General features: G+C 49.7%; 1 protein-coding gene across 1 annotated transcript in view; it reads right to left on the reverse strand.

Moving 5' to 3' along the window:
- LOC142765428 (uncharacterized) overlaps positions 1 to 13,936 on the reverse strand; it is a 24,278-nt gene extending 10,342 nt beyond the window's left edge. Inside the window, exon 1 of the mRNA XM_075866427.1 lies at positions 13,753 to 13,936. Within this exon, the coding sequence (XP_075722542.1) occupies positions 13,753 to 13,936 (184 nt within the window). The remainder of the gene's footprint in view (positions 1 to 13,752) is intronic.
- Between the last annotated feature and the right edge of the window lie 1,842 nt (positions 13,937 to 15,778).

Consider the following 15,778-nt stretch of genomic DNA (forward strand, 5'->3'; position numbering starts at 1 on the left):
AGCGAGCGATCCAGGCCCGCATCCAGATGCCCAACGAAACTGTCAAGACCTATGTGGAAGATATGACGCGCCTGTTCCGACGGGCTGATCCAGGTATGACAGAGGAAAAGAAGTTGCGTCACCTGATGCGGGGAGTTAAGGAGCAGCTTTTCACTGGCCTTGTACGGAGCCCTCCGAGCACGGTCGCCGAGTTTTTGTCTGAAGCCGTCACGATGGAAAAGATGCTTCAGCATCGATCCACTCTGTATGACCGGCAAGTGAGCACGTCCACTGCTCAAGTTCTCACGACTTTTGGGAACAACACCGAGTGTCTGCGCGACCTTATCCGCTCTATAGTACGCGAGGAGCTGCAAAAGGCTGCCACACCACCACTACCTACGGTGAGTTCAATTGCAAGTATCGTCAAGGACGAGCTGCATCATGCCCTGCGTGACCCTGTGAATCTGGATAACGCCACACCGGCGCCGGCTGACTACCACCGTACGACTTATGTGGAAGCCTTGAAGCGCCCAGCTTCCTCTTCCCCGCTGTTTGTTCAGGCACCTCCTACAGTTTCACTTCAGTCGGCGCAGCCTCTACGGTACTACGAGAACACACGCGCGCCCCCACCCCTCGTTTACGCACACCCTGTGCATCTTGCGGAACAACCAGCGCACTACCTTGACGACAGACGTGCTTCGCCTCGGAAATCTGATGTTTGGCGCACTCCTGATCGCCGGCCTTTGTGCTTCCACTGCGGTGAAGCGGACCATTTGTACCGCCAGTGTCCATACCGGCGCCTCGGGCTGCGCGGCTTTTCATTATATTCAGCGCCTCCTCGGTATGGCCAGCGACCCCGGGACATTGAGGATTACCTGGCTCAACAGCGCATGCCACCGCCTTCTGGACGGCAGCCGCGCTCACCGTCGCCGAGGCGCTTTTCATCTTCGCCACAGCGCCATGCTGGCGCACGGTCCCCCAGTCCCCGCCGGGAAAACTAACGCAAGCGACCCTTGGAGGCGAGGTCGCTGGCAGTCGACGTGCTGAAGACCTCCGATCGACGCTAACAGTAAAGGGTGTGGATTCGACTGACCGATATGTGCGGCTTTCTCTGGATATACCGGTGCTGATAGACGGCTATGCAGTAGGTGCTTTAGTTGATACCGGGGCTGACTATTCTATACTAAGCGGGAAAATGACCAGACTACTAAAGAAGGTAATCACGCCCTGGCATGGCCCTGTGATTCGAACGGCTGGTGGCCACACCGTCTCTCCGCTTGGAACCTGCACGAGCAGAGTTCGGGTCTGCAGTTATACTTTTGTAGCAAGTTTCCTTGTGCTCCGTGAATGTTCACGCGACGTTATTCTTGGTGTTGACTTCCTGCAGGAGTATGGAGCTGTCATTGACCTTCAAGAGAATCGCATCACCTTCTCAGCCAACCGAGCAATCGACAAGCAGGACGACCAACAACGTGCCGACATTCTTCGTGTTTCTGCTGAAAGTATAACGCTTCCTCCAAGAGCCAGTGTTATTGTCGACGTCACATGCTGTGGATTGCGAAATGGTGAAGCGATTGCAGAAAGTAATTTTGAACACTTGCTGACTCAAGGTGTTTGTGTGGCTAGGAGTATCATACAGCTACGTGATGGCCGATCTCAACTGCTCGTTACAAATTTCAGCAACGAACACCGACACCTTTTCCGTGGCACTTCCTTAGCGTTTGCAGATGAATTAGGTACCGTTCCCATCTGCTTCTCGTCGGACGCAGTGGAGGCCGCCGATACGTCTCTAAACAATATCGACATTAATTCTAACCTCACACCAGAGAACCACACAGCACTGCGAAAACTCTTGCTTGAATTCAAGTCATGCTTCGCTGCTTCCTCTAAGGTGCGCCAGACTTCGATCACTAGGCACAGAATCATCACTTACGACGACGCCCGCCCAGTACACCAACAGCCTTACCGTGTGTCAGCGAAGGAACGAGAAGCCATTCGTACGCAAGTTCGAGAAATGCTTGACGACGGCATCATCGAGCCTCCCAACAGTGCGTGGTCCTCTCCGGTCGTCCTAGTCAAGAAGAAAGACGGAACGCTACGTTTTTGCGTCGATTACCGGAAGCTGAACAGCGTGACTAAAAAGGACGTGTACCCGCTGCCACACATCGACGACTCGTTAGACAGATTACGCCACGCCCGCTATTTTTCCTCTTTGGATTTAAAAAGCGGGTACTGGCAGATCGAGGTTGACGAGCGAGATCGCGAGAAAACGGCCTTTGTTACCCCTGATGGCCTGTATGAATTTCGAGTCCTTCCTTTTGGTTTGTGCTCAGCGCCCGCAACCTTCCAGCGAATGATGGATACTGTGCTTACTGGTCTGAAGTGGCAAACTTGTCTCGTATACCTTGATGATGTTGTCGTTTTTTCTGAAACCTTCCAGCAACATCTTCATCGCCTCAGGAGTGTGCTACAGGCTATTCAATCAGCAGATCTTACACTCAAACCGCAGAAGTGTCACTTTGGTTATGAAGAGCTCAAATTTCTTGGCCATGTAGTCAACGCGAAAGGAGTCCGGCCCGACCCCGAAACTTGCCGCTGTAGCCGCGTTTCCGCATCCTACAGACAAAAAGACTGTTCGGCACTTCCTGGGCTTGTGCGCCTACTATCGACGATTTATTAGAGGGTTTTCGAAGATAGCGGAACCCTTGACTCGCCTTACACGCGACGACACACAGTTTGTATGGGCTACCGAACAACAGGATGCTTTTGCCGAGCTGCAACAGCGGATGCAGTCAGCCCCTGTTCTTGCGCATTTTGACGATGATGCTGACACAGAGGTGCACACTGACGCCAGTAACATCGGCCTCGGCGCAGTGCTCGTCCAGCATCAACACGGCAAAGAACGAGTCATTGCCTATGCCAGCCGCTCACTGTCCCGTACCGAGGTGAATTACACGACCACAGAAAAAGAGTGTCTCGCAGTAGTGTGGGCGATCACCAAGTTTCGCCCGTACCTCTATGGTCGTCCATTTAAAGTGGTGACGGACCACCATGCCCTCTGCTGGTTGATAAACATTCGTGATCCCTCTGGACGACTGGCCCGATGGAGCTTGCGTCTACAGGAATTTGATGTTACCATCGTATATAAGTCTGGACGGAAGCATGAAGACGCTGACACGCTGTCGCGTGCACCCATACCTTTAGTCAATCAAGAAGAAGACGACGATGACGGTTTCCTGGGCGCCCTTAGCTCATCTGACTTGAGCAGACGCCAGCGAGAGGATGAAGAGATTCGACCGCTCATTGACTATCTGGAGGGTCATAGCGCCGTTATACCTCGCCATCTATTTCGTGTCATGACGTCTTTCTGCCTCCTAGGTAATGTCCTGTACAAAAAAAACGCCCGTTCTACGAGCCACGCTTACCTCCTCGTCGTTCCGAAGGACATGCGGGACGAAGTCCTCTCCACGTGCCATGATGAGCCCACATCTGGTCATCTAGGTTACTCGTGAACGCTCGCCAGAGTAAGTGAGGCGTACTACTGGCCCGGACTTTCAGCAAGCGTGAAGCAGTACGTTAAAAGCTGTCGTGAATGCCAGCGTCGAAAGTCACCACCAAGCAAGCTGGCTGGATTACTTCAGCCAATTGATCCACCCCACAAGCCATTTGACCAAGTCGGCATGGACATTCTCGGCCCATTTCCTTTATCGTCCGACGGCAACAAATGGGTCATTGTTGCAACTGACTATTTGACCCGCTATGCTGAGACACAGGCGATACCACGAGCCACGGCTTCTGAGGTAGCACAGTTCTTCATGTGCCACATTGTTCTGCGCCACGGTGCTCCATCTACAGTGATAACCGACAGAGGAACAGCGTTCACTGCACAGCTTATTGATGAAGTTTTTTGGCTAAGTAACACTAGGCATCGAACGACGACTGCTTACCGCAGAGCAACGGCTTAACCGAGCGACTAAATAAGACAGTCACAAACATGATCTCCATGTACATCGACGTCCAACAGAAAACATGGGATCGCATTTTGCCTTATGTGACGTTCGCTTATAACACCGCCGTTCAAGAAACAACCCGATTTACACCGTTTCGCCTTCTCTACGGCCGCGAAGTTCAGACGATGCTGGATGCGATGCTTCCTTATGAAGGCGCTGATCGATTAACAACTGACGCAGAAGAATTTGCAGAGCGTGCCGAGGAAACTCGCCAGCTCGCCCGGCTACACATTGGTCAGCAGCAACAGGTCGATGCACGACGTTACAATATGCGTCACAATGACGTATCTTACAGTCCGTGATACCAAGTTTGGGTTTGGACCCCTGTTCGACGCCGTGGCCTCTCCCAAAAGTTGCTCAGCAGATACTTCGGTCCGTATAAAGTAATACGCCGCGTGAGCGACGTAAACTACGAAGTGGTTCCGGACGCTACGTCGTCACGATGGACACAACAAAAACAACCGACCTCTGACATAGTTCACATGGTGCGCATGAAGCCCTATTTTTCGCGTTCCTAAAAGACCACTTTTCCTGTGTTTTTTTTTATTTGTGCTCTGACAATTGCCTCATCATTGGTGAACTTATCGTGTCTAACATTTGATTATTGGTGCCCTTTTTCATTGTTTAACCTACTTTGTTTTGGTTTTTTTTTCAATAACTTTACAGCATCGGGACGATGCTCTTTCTTTTTTTTTTTTTGTTGAGGAGGAATATTGCCACCTACTTCTAGTAGTGGGTCGTATGCCAAGGTGAAGGCTCACACCACGAAGAAGAAAGAAGTGCGCGTGGACCCCCGCTCTAGAAAACAAGCCCAACCGACGCGCTTGGTTAGAGCCCTGTTGCTCGGACATCAGTAGACCTTGTCGACATCCCCTGGAGCGACGTGACAATATAGTCAAAGAAGGTGAACTACTTTCACCATCCAAGGTTGCGACCGAACTTAACTCTTTTTTAGCTCTGTTTTCACCGATGAAAGCCCACTACCACTTGGACTTCAACCAGCTTCTATTTTGACTTTTATGAGTGGCATTACCATCACACCGGAAGGAATTGAATGTGCCATTGATCGACTTTCGAATAATTCCGCCCCAGGACCCGATGGCATTTGTCCAAAACTGCTCAAAATGACTAAACCAATTATAGCTTGTATCTTAGCCGCCATTTTTCAACAGTCACTCGACACGGGTATCATACCGGATGACTTTAAAATCGCACGCGTCGTTCCCGTATTTAAATCCGGCAACCGATCAGACCTTTCAAATTATAGACCGATATCCTTAACAAGCATACCATGCAAAATTCTAGAACATATCATATCATCAGCCGTTATGACGTATCTTACAAAGCACAACTTTTTTTATATTCATCAGCATGGATTTCTTCGAGGGCGTTCGTGTGAAACCCAAATATTTGAGCTTATAACCGACCTACATCAGGCCGTTCATGACTCATCCCAAATTGATGCTATACTTATCGACTTATTTGCAAAAGCATTTGATAAAGTACCCCATAAACGCCTAATGATGAAACTTGCCCGGCTTAACATAAACAGCAGCGTACTCAATTGGATTGCAGCATTTTTAACCAAGCGCTATCAATACGTTTCCGTAAATGACCACAATCCCCCCTTAACTGAAGTCAAATCAGGAGTGCCTCAGGGCTCGGTACTGGGACCAATTTTATTCTTGGTTTACATTAATGACGTAGGCAATAACTTAAGTTCTAACGTTCGGTTATTCGCCGACGATTGCGTAATTTACAGAAAAATTTACAGCTCTGAAGATTCTAATACTTTACAGACCGACCTGGATAATATTGTTAACTGGTGCGAGGATTGGCAAATGCAAATAAATGCTGTCAGAACAAAAGCTATGACATTTACTAGGTCTACTAACATGCACCTAAATTCGTATTCTATTAATAACACAGCTATCGAAAACGTTTCTACGCTAAAATATCTGGGTGTCTATTTGTCGTCCAGCTTTACGTGGAATGAACACATTGATGCTATAATTTCCAATGCAAGTAAAACACTCGGTTTCATCAGACGAAATCTGTATTTAGCTAATCAGTCAACTAAACTTTTAGCTTATACTTCATTAGTTCGATCCAAACTCGACTACGCGTCTATTATTTGGAACCCAAACCAGGCATACTTAACAAACAGACTGGAGGCCTTGCAAAATAAAGCAGCACGTCTTATTACAAACAACTATTCCCGCACATCTAGCATAACTTCCATTGAAAAATCTCTACAGCTGCCCTCCCTGGAAAAACGAAGAATACTAGCATTACTATGTCACTTCCACCGGCTCTATCATAGTGCGTCGTCATTTGCTGCATCGCATATCAAACCTGCCCATCGCATTTTTCCGCGTCTAAATCACCCTTTCAAAGTCCTCCCCTTGTTTGCCCGTACTAATCTTCTTCGTCCATCCCCGTTGTTCTTGGCCATCTTTCATTGGAATCGATTACCAGAAGATATTGCCACAATTCATAATCACGATTTGTTTGTAAGCCACTTGAAGCGATTTTATTATCAGAGCCATGAACCATGCACTATGTGCGCTTGTTTTGTATTTCTTTTCCATTTATTTTTGTTTGTTTGTTTGCTCTTCTACCATTTTTGTTACATGCCCGCTCTTGACTGTGTTTGCTCTTGAATTGAAATGTACTCGACACATTGTTCTCCCCCCCCCCCCCACCCTATGTAATGCCCTTCGGGGCCTTTAGGGTATCTGAATAAAAAAAATAAAATAAGAAGTTCGCGCCGCTTTGTCACTCGATTTTAGTCTCTACCTAGAAAAACGTTCGTCGCCGCCGACGCAACGCTACCCCCTTTCTCGTCAGTCCCGCTTTCGTGCAACGCCTCTGTTGGCTCAGCTGTTTTTGTTTTGTTTTTTTTACACCAGCTGAAACCACTCTTCGCCGCAAGTGCTGCTTGCTACCCTTCGCCGTCCTCTCGATTCAAAACTTCTCTAGTGCAATTTACGTTTCAAACCTGTTTCCGCGCCCTTCCATCTTCGAGTGCCTTGGCAGCGTTGATGACCCCGATTTCTTTCCCGCAAGTGTCGTCGCTGAGCAGTGGACTTCTCTCCATATTAATTGCATCGATTGTCCCGTTCTAGGTTTGTTACCATCATTCGCCGATACGCCTTTCCGATGCATCGACAGTCACCTGACGTCCCAGCAGCGCTCTGACATCCCCGCGTAGCTTGAACGTTTTCGTGCAAGCTTCGATTACCGACAACCATCCTTGGGCCGTACTTCAGCCGTATCTCATCACATCGACACTAGTTAGCACACCCCTTTACGTCAGTACCCATGACGTGTGTCGGCAGCTGAGCGTCAGGTCATCGCCGATCAAGTTGACGATATGCTTAAGCGTGGCATTGCTGGGCCCTCTAACAGCCCTGGGGGTCGCCGGTATAGTTCTGGTCAAGAAGACGGCTCAATACGCTTTTGCGTTGACTACCGACGGCTGAACGACATAACACGCTAAGATGTCGACCCGTTACCTCTCATAGCGATGCCCGACTGCCTCAAAGTAGCCGAGTTCTCTTCATTACGTCTGCGCTCCGGTTACTGGCCGGTACCAATGGCGGAGGCTGACCACCCCAAAACAGCTTTTGTTACTCCCGATGAATTTAATGTCATGCTATTCAGGCTCATCAATGCGCCTGCCACGTTAGAGCGCTTGATTGATAACACTCTTCATGGCTTGAAATGACAGGCATGTTTGTGCTACCTAGATGACAGCGTAATACTTTGGCGTGACTTTCCGACGCATCTTCAACGCCTGGAAGTAGTCCTCACTTACCTCAAATCTGCTGGTCAGCAGCTGAATTTGAAGAAGTGTTGCTTTGGTGCTCAAAATCTCCTCATTTTGGGCCACGCCGTCTTCAGAAAGGTTGTTCATCTTTCTCATCCGACAATACTTCGTATGGTTGCCGAATCCCCTAAACCGACGACCGTTGAAGGAGTTCGAAGTTTTATTGGCAATTGTTCATACGTTCACCATTTTATCCGCGGCTTCGCATCCATCATAGCACCTTTATATAATTGAACTCCTTCGCGGCGGCCGTGCCCTCGCAGGGCGGTCATCACCATGCGACGACGCATTTTCCACACTTCGACGCCTTCTAACTTCACCTCAAATACTGTGACATGTTGACCCATTTGCCCCGACAGAACTGCTCATGAACGCTAGCGGTGTCGGTCTCAGCACTGTGCTTGCACAGCGTAAACCTGGATTTCACGAGTACGTCGTCTCTTACGCCAGCCGTGCACTCACCAAAGCCGAAACCAACTAGTCTGTGACCGAAAAGGAATGCCTAACCATCACACAGGCTATAGACAATTTTCGATCATATTTTTACGGACGCCCATTTAGCGTGGTCACAGATCACCACGCATTAGGGTGGCTTTCCTCCTTAAAAGATCCATCCGGTCAACTTGCCCATTGGGCACTACGTCTGCAGGAGTACGACATTCACGTCGTTTGTAGACGTACACATTCTGATGCTCACGCTCTGTCCCAGTCACCTCTTCCATCTGACGATTCCTCCCCATTTGCTATATTGCCGGAATTGCCTTTCCGACGGACGCAGATGGCTCTTGGTTATTCTCTGACATATTCGGTCAGATATACGCGCATCCTTTCATGCTGATCCACACTGTGGACATGCGGGAGTACTCAAAACTTACACACGCCTGCGCCACCGCTACTATTGGCGTGGAATGTACCACTTTGCCCGCCGCTGCATCCGCTCCTGTCTCGCTTGTCAACGGCGCAAAGATACTCCTCCCCGTTCTTCCGCTCTACTGCAGCCTCTACCTTGTCTGGCCAGACCCTTTGAACGTGTGGGCATTGATGTTTAGGACCGTTACCCATCACTCCTGCTGGGAACCGCTGTATAATCGTCGCAATCGATATCATTTGACACACTACGCAGAAACTTCACCTCTGTCATCTGCGTCAGCGAGTGACGTCGGTTCGTTTATTTTACACCACCTCGTTCTACGTACGTCATAGCGCACCACGTCAGCTGCTCAGTGATCGAGAAGGCGTATTTCTCTCCGAAGCCGTCGAATTGCTTCTAAATAAATGCCGCATTCACCGCACCACCACTGCATACCATCCTGAAGCTAACAGTCTGACAAAACAATTTAAGCGAACCCTAAGTGATATGCTGGCAATGTACGTAGGTTCTGCTCACTCCAACTGGGACCGCGTTTTCATCTTCGTGGAGTTCGCACACAATACTGCGACTCAGACCCCCCCCCCCCCCCAGGATTCTCCCAATACTTTCTATTTATGGACGCGAGTCTTCCTGCATGCTGGACACCATTCTTCCGTACCGCCCCGACGCAACCGAGTAGACAACCATTTCCGAAGCATCTAAGTGACCGGAAGAGTGTCACCAGCTTGCTTGATTCCTCGCCACTTTTGATCAACAACACCAGAAACACCATTGTGACAGCTCGAAGGCTCCAGCATCTTATATCCCTGGTTCACTTGTGTGGCTCTGAATACCTTCCACCAGCCCTTCTGAGTCATCAAAACTACCCTCGAAATACCATGGCCCTTACCGCGTACTCAAGAAATCATCACCAGTTAATTATATTGTTGAGCCGCTTGCGGCGTCTGCTGATCAACGATGCCGTGGACGTTAGACTGTACTGTGCACCTAGACCGGCTCAAGTTTTACTACGAACCTACTCTAGTCTTCTGTCCCTAAGTCGCCAGGATGGCTCTTTTTCAAGAGGGGAGATAAATGTAATGAAGATCAGCGCTATTCTGAAAAGCACAGGGTAACCACTCTTAGGCAGCAAGACGACAACGTTCGTGGTTGGTGCATCACGATGCTTGTACCTGCTCGGCTGTTCCTTAATAAAGACGTAAGATGTTCATCACCCTTAGCCGATCATACATTCTATGTGACATGAATGCGTAATCAATCGTCGACTGCAGCCTTCCAACCTCCCATGATATCTGCCCTTCGCACTTCTCGCTACTGTTGCAAATGAATAAATCATGCCTGTCACACGTATACCTGTTAGCACTTTGCCTGTTGGATCAGTACATCCATACATATCTTCTATGTGCGCATTCATATCTCCTAATTACATCGCACTATTCTCCTAGTTCATTAATGTTATTTTCTATGCACTGTACCATATCTCGGTTTCGCGGCTCTCTGTATGGGACCAGGAATCAGCATGAGAGCAAGTTCGTCCATCATGCAGCCAGTGCTGCTCGCTTTGTTCAGTCAGTTTATAATACGCTCCGGGCAACGCCCCTAAGATGAACGAGTAATATATAGAATCTAGAACACTCATGTGACGTGACGCCCAAGCTTATCATGCATGGCACAGAAGCACTGCGCGATATGTTTGTCAGATGCTCTTTGCTGAGAAAAACAAAGAAACGGGAGTTATTTACACGTGCGGGGAAGAAGATCACTCTACGTGATATTCACAACAAATGAAGAATATATACACATAGGAACACAGAGTTTACGCAATTAGTTGATAGTCTCGATCATATTGTAGTTTTTGTGGTGGTCTTTGCTGTTGCAGCGACCTCCTGGGTGCAGGCGTTGGACTACTCGATGTGCCCATGCATGGTAGTTGGGTCATTGGTCGGCGCTGTTTGTTCGACGCGTTTGTTCGACACTGGTAGTCTGGTAGCCATGTCCGTAGGCGGCGACCCCGGAGGATCTCTGCAGGTGCCAGTATGCATTCCAAAGGAGAGGTCCTGTAGGCCCAAAGAGCCAACCAGGAATCCTGTTTAGTTTCGGTAGCTTTCTTAAGACGTCTTTTCAGCACCTGCACCCTCTTTTCGGATAGCTCATTAGAACGTGGAAACTCTGGACTGGAGGTAATGTGCAAATGTGCGTAACTACGCGCAAATGAAGCGAATCTGAGAATTGAAGACCATTTTCCGATAGCACCTCCATATATCTATGTTATAGCGCACAAAGATGGCACTAGTCGCGTCCACGATGGTCCGCTGTTGCGTCTCGGAGATTCGACCTCCGGGAAGTTTCATAACGCATCGTAGACGCACAGGTAGGACTAGCCGTCCAAGCAAAAGATGTCTATGCCTACGCAATACCATGGCTGGTCAGACACGGGGCGCATCATAAATGGTTCCTTTGGCTCGCTGTACGCGCGCTTGTTTTGCATGTCGCGCATCTCTCGGTGAATGCCCTAATTGCAGAGTTCGTGCCAGGCCAAAAAAAAAAAAAGAGGCGACGAGCCCTAGCTCTACAGTTGGCGACTCCTAGAAGTCTTGCAGAAATCCTTAGGTGTCCTTCATAAATCCTATGCCAATTAAGCCTCGCGCTTCATGCTGCTCGGAATGACTACCTTGAGCCCCTTAAACAAGACGTCTTTAATGTAATAGAGCTCGGGTAGGAAATGCTTTAGCGGGCCCTCTATTGGTTCACTAATAGTAAACTATTGCAGCTCTGCCTTTCAATAGTCGTCCTTGCCAGTTTCCTCGTCAAGGCGATTCCATGTTTCATCGCTGATAAATGAGAATTCCGTACTTTCGGCATGTACTTCTGCGTCATCCGTTCTGACGTCACCACTGCTTTCACTGTTGGGTGCTGCTCCTCTGGTACAAAATGCTGGTCGAAAATATATCTGAGCAATCACATGCAAAAAAGATGTTGAAGCCTCGATGTCATGTCACCGATGGCTTTCTTTGATATAGCAAGCAACCGGTGGCACGTGGTCTGTTTTGATGATGACCGTTCGGCCATACACAAAATGGCCAAACTTCTCGCATCTGTAAACAATGACGAGGACTTATTTTTCTATCTGTGAATAGCACACTTCTGATTCAGACAACGCTCTTGACCCGTATGCTACGGGCTTCCACGCACCGTCGTGGTTTTGCAACATTGCGGCACCTACATCACTACGGGAAGCGTCACATGAAAGCTTTGTTTCTCTTGCCAGATCGAACATCGCCCGCAACGGTTGGCTACTCAAGCTGTGGCATACTTGACGACATTCCTGTGCGTGATTTGGAGTCCATTAGAACACATCTTCCTTAATTATGTAGCGCAGTAGCTTCGTTCTTTCAGCTAATGTGGGAATACACTTGCCGAAGTAGTTCACCACACCTAGCATTCGTTGTGCTGCATCCTTGTCACGTGGCTCAGGAATCTCCAGCATTGCCTAACTGAGCGACGGATTCAGCCTGATACCTTCAGCTGAAATCATGTCACCTAGGAAGCTTATCTGAGTGACCTGGAATGAACGCTCGCCCTGCTTTTTCCGCAGCCCTCAACGTTTGACACAGTCGTTCATCGTGCTCTTGCCTGGACGGTCATCAGATAAGCATGTCATCGACATACACTTTCGTTCCAGGCACAGCCTCAAATATGTCGTTAAGGGCTTTTTGAAGACTACCGAGGCTGCCTATATGCCAGAAAGTAATCGCGAAAAAAGAAAAGCGGTATATACCAAACGGCATCCTGACCGTGCCGATTCTATAGTCGTTCCGTCATGCAGTGGAAGTTGGTAGAATCCCGAGTTGGTGTCTAGTCGTGTGAGCACCTTAGCTCCCGCGAGATCTGACTCGATATCTTTTCTCCTTGGCACTTCGTGGTGGTCGCGCTTTTTTTTTATTAAATGTATGTAAGGAGAGGTGTGGTCGCGCTTGGTAGCCTCGTTAATTTTAGGCGGGTCCATGCACACGTGCATTTTTCCGTCCTTCTTCCGCACTCATTCTGGGCTCACTTATTCTGTTGGTTCCGTGACTTTTTCAATTATGCTTTCTCTTTCCATGCGATCCAGCTCCTTTCGAAGCGGTTCTCTCAAGGCCACCGGTACTCGACGTGCTGTTTGGACTACTGGGACTGTTTGCTCGCGCAGGACCATGCGGTAGTGTCGTTGGAGACAACCTGTGTCACAAAAAAAAAGATGAAAAAACTCTTTCATAACTTGTCAGAACGTATTTGCGAAATATTGTCGACCTGTCGCGCGACTACTCCGAGCGTCTCACATGCCTGCAGACCGAGAATCGCTTGAGCTCCTTTGCGCACTATGAAGAAGTCCTAAACGGAAGTACGGTCATGCGGGGCCACGTCTTGCCTCACAATACCCAGATGTTGGATCTCGTTTCAGCTGTAAGAGCGTAAGACGGCACTGCTGAGATTTCACTGTGGCTTGGGGTTCATTTTTCCATACAATGCGGCCGGCAGCAAATTAGCTTGAGATCCCCGTGTCGCCTTAGAAATTAATAAGCCTTCCTTCAACTTTTGCTGGGACGACGCAGTCTGACCGATTGCTTCTACTGCCAATCATGAGAAATTCAAGATCGTCTTCGCTGCCCTGAAGCTCACCTACTCGAAGCTTTGTTTTGCAGCAAACGGTAAAGTGGTGTATATGCTATGACATGCGAGGCATGTTTTTCCGTACGCCGGGTATTTGCGTGGTGCGTGTGTCTGGTCACACTTTCAGCATCTAATTAGCTTAGCTTGCAAACCGCCACGTCTCTTTTGCACGGTGTCTACTAATTTTTTTCCTCTCATGTCCGAATTTCTTTGTTTGCTTCAGTTATCTCAGCTGCCCTGTATACTTCCGCTGCCTTTTGCAACGTTGGCTTGTCACCCATAAGCTTCTATCGAGCTTTAGCGTCATTTCAACCGAAAAAAAATTTGGTCTCTTATCATTGACTTGCTGTCCGAAGTGGCATGTTCCTGCCTTCGTCTCCAGGTCTCGTAAAAATGTTCATAAGGCTCACCTGGCAATTTCGTGTGCGGAACAGACAGCGCTGATGTCTCATTGACTTGTGAAGCGCAGTAGTCGTCGAACTTCTTGAATACTACGTGATAGTTCTCCTTGGCCTGGTCTTCAGTGAAGCTGAATGTGTTGCACACCTTGATGGCTTCTTCTCTAGCGATGCTCAACAGCAACACAGTTTTCATTGATGCCCCTCATGTCTTCGCAAGTTCGCAGGCTCTGTAGCTGTCAAAAACTGCTCCAAACATTGCTTGAAAAGGTCCCAGCGCCTTACTATAAACTGAACAAAACAAACAGCGTTCGGGTCTCATCGTTGGCGCTTCGACGCGGCGTCTGGAGCCGGGGGGCGCCGCAGGCGCGCAATTATGTAGGACGTGCTGCGCTTCGGCTCCACTGATTTTCGGCTGGAACCACGGGCAACTTCACAGTACCCCGTCAAGACCAGCATCAATCGTTTTGGTGACTCACAGGCAACACGTGGATACCAGTGTCATCCAGGTGGGCCGGTTTTTAACAACATTACGGCCGATCATCACCCGATCACGTTAGCGACGCCGTTAAGCCAAACGGCGACGCCGACGCCCGGCGGCGTGGGACCGGCTTTCCGAGGCAACATGGACGCTACTCTCATGCAGCGTGGATACGACCCACATGCCATAACGTGGGAGACGATTACAATTTCCGAAACGCCAAACTTTGCTTCTTCACCGAGGTTTCGGAGCCAAGCTCTCAACGACGCGGTTGAACGCTGCTCGCAAGCCAACGCCAAGAAGGCGGCGTCCGCCGCTGCCCCGGCATCCGGCACGCCAGTTGACAAGACGCAGCCTCCCGCTTCGCGCGCTGTGGGACGCAAGGGCAAGGTTCTCACCAAATGGAAGCCTCGCCCGTTTCCGAAACCGAGTCCGGACGACTATGTAATAGTCGTAAAGCCACGAGAGTGCATCTCATTGCATGATGCTTTCTCAGAGAACTGGTACGGGACCGCGTTTAAGGCATACCTCGGGCCCGAGCGAGCTGAAACGCTGACAGTTATTTCATCGAGAGAGCAAAATTTGACCGTGATTCACACCCCGGACCCTGACACGGCGGACAAAATCATCGGGGACTTCACGGTAAACACCGAGCACAGGCAGGTTTCGCTCAACGGGTACCTGCAACAAGATGGTAGCAATGTCTGCCATGGAGTCATCGTAGTCCACAACACAGATACGACGGAGACGCTCCGAGAGAGCGTACGCTGGAGGTCAGGCACCATCGTCGAGGTGCGTAAATTTGGCACATCGAACAAGGCGCGTGTAACCTTCGCCGGAAAGGAGAAGCCACGCTTTGTTCACTACGACACAATGCTGATCCCCGTCAAACCCTACTACCGGACGATCCCGGCCTGCGGCAAGTGCGGTGTCGTCGGCCGTCGGATGGACACTTGTCCCAACCCACGACCGGATACGTGTGGCCTGTGTGGACAGCAGGTTCTGCTTGTGGAGGAGGGGGTGCGGGCCCCTCATGAATGTGTACCCGTATGTTCTGTGTGCGGTGGAGCACACGCCACAAACTCTCGAGCATGTACGGCCAAGTACCGTAATTCCAAGGTGGCTGCACAACAGGGCGGAAAGTCTAAAAGGGCGTCCAAGAAACGACGCAAAGATCAGACTCCCAGTGAGCCACCACGCCGGGAAGTCGCCAAGACAGACAAGCCTGCTTACCCTACTGGAGGAACCGGAAAGCAGCCGACGGCGCAACCATGCGGCGAAGCCGGGTCATGGGCCAACACCGTCATAAACGGAAACCAGGTGGGTGGTACGGGTAGGGCTGCCTCCTCATCTCCCCCCCCCTATCATCCCCTCTTCATCACGTAACGCCGACCGAAATATTATTGCCAAGCTTCAGGCACAAATCGAAGCGTTACAGAAAAGACTAGCGGCAGCCGAGGTCAAACAGACCCAACTAGTCTCCCCTCCTCCTCCCCCCGCAGTAGAGGTAATGGAGAGTGAGACCGGGGCGGCGGCAACGGACGCGGTAGCCGCACT

The sequence above is a fragment of the Rhipicephalus microplus genome, chromosome 1, assembly GCF_043290135.1.
Source record: "Rhipicephalus microplus isolate Deutch F79 chromosome 1, USDA_Rmic, whole genome shotgun sequence".
In the NCBI taxonomy this organism is placed as follows: Eukaryota; Metazoa; Arthropoda; class Arachnida; order Ixodida; family Ixodidae; genus Rhipicephalus; species Rhipicephalus microplus.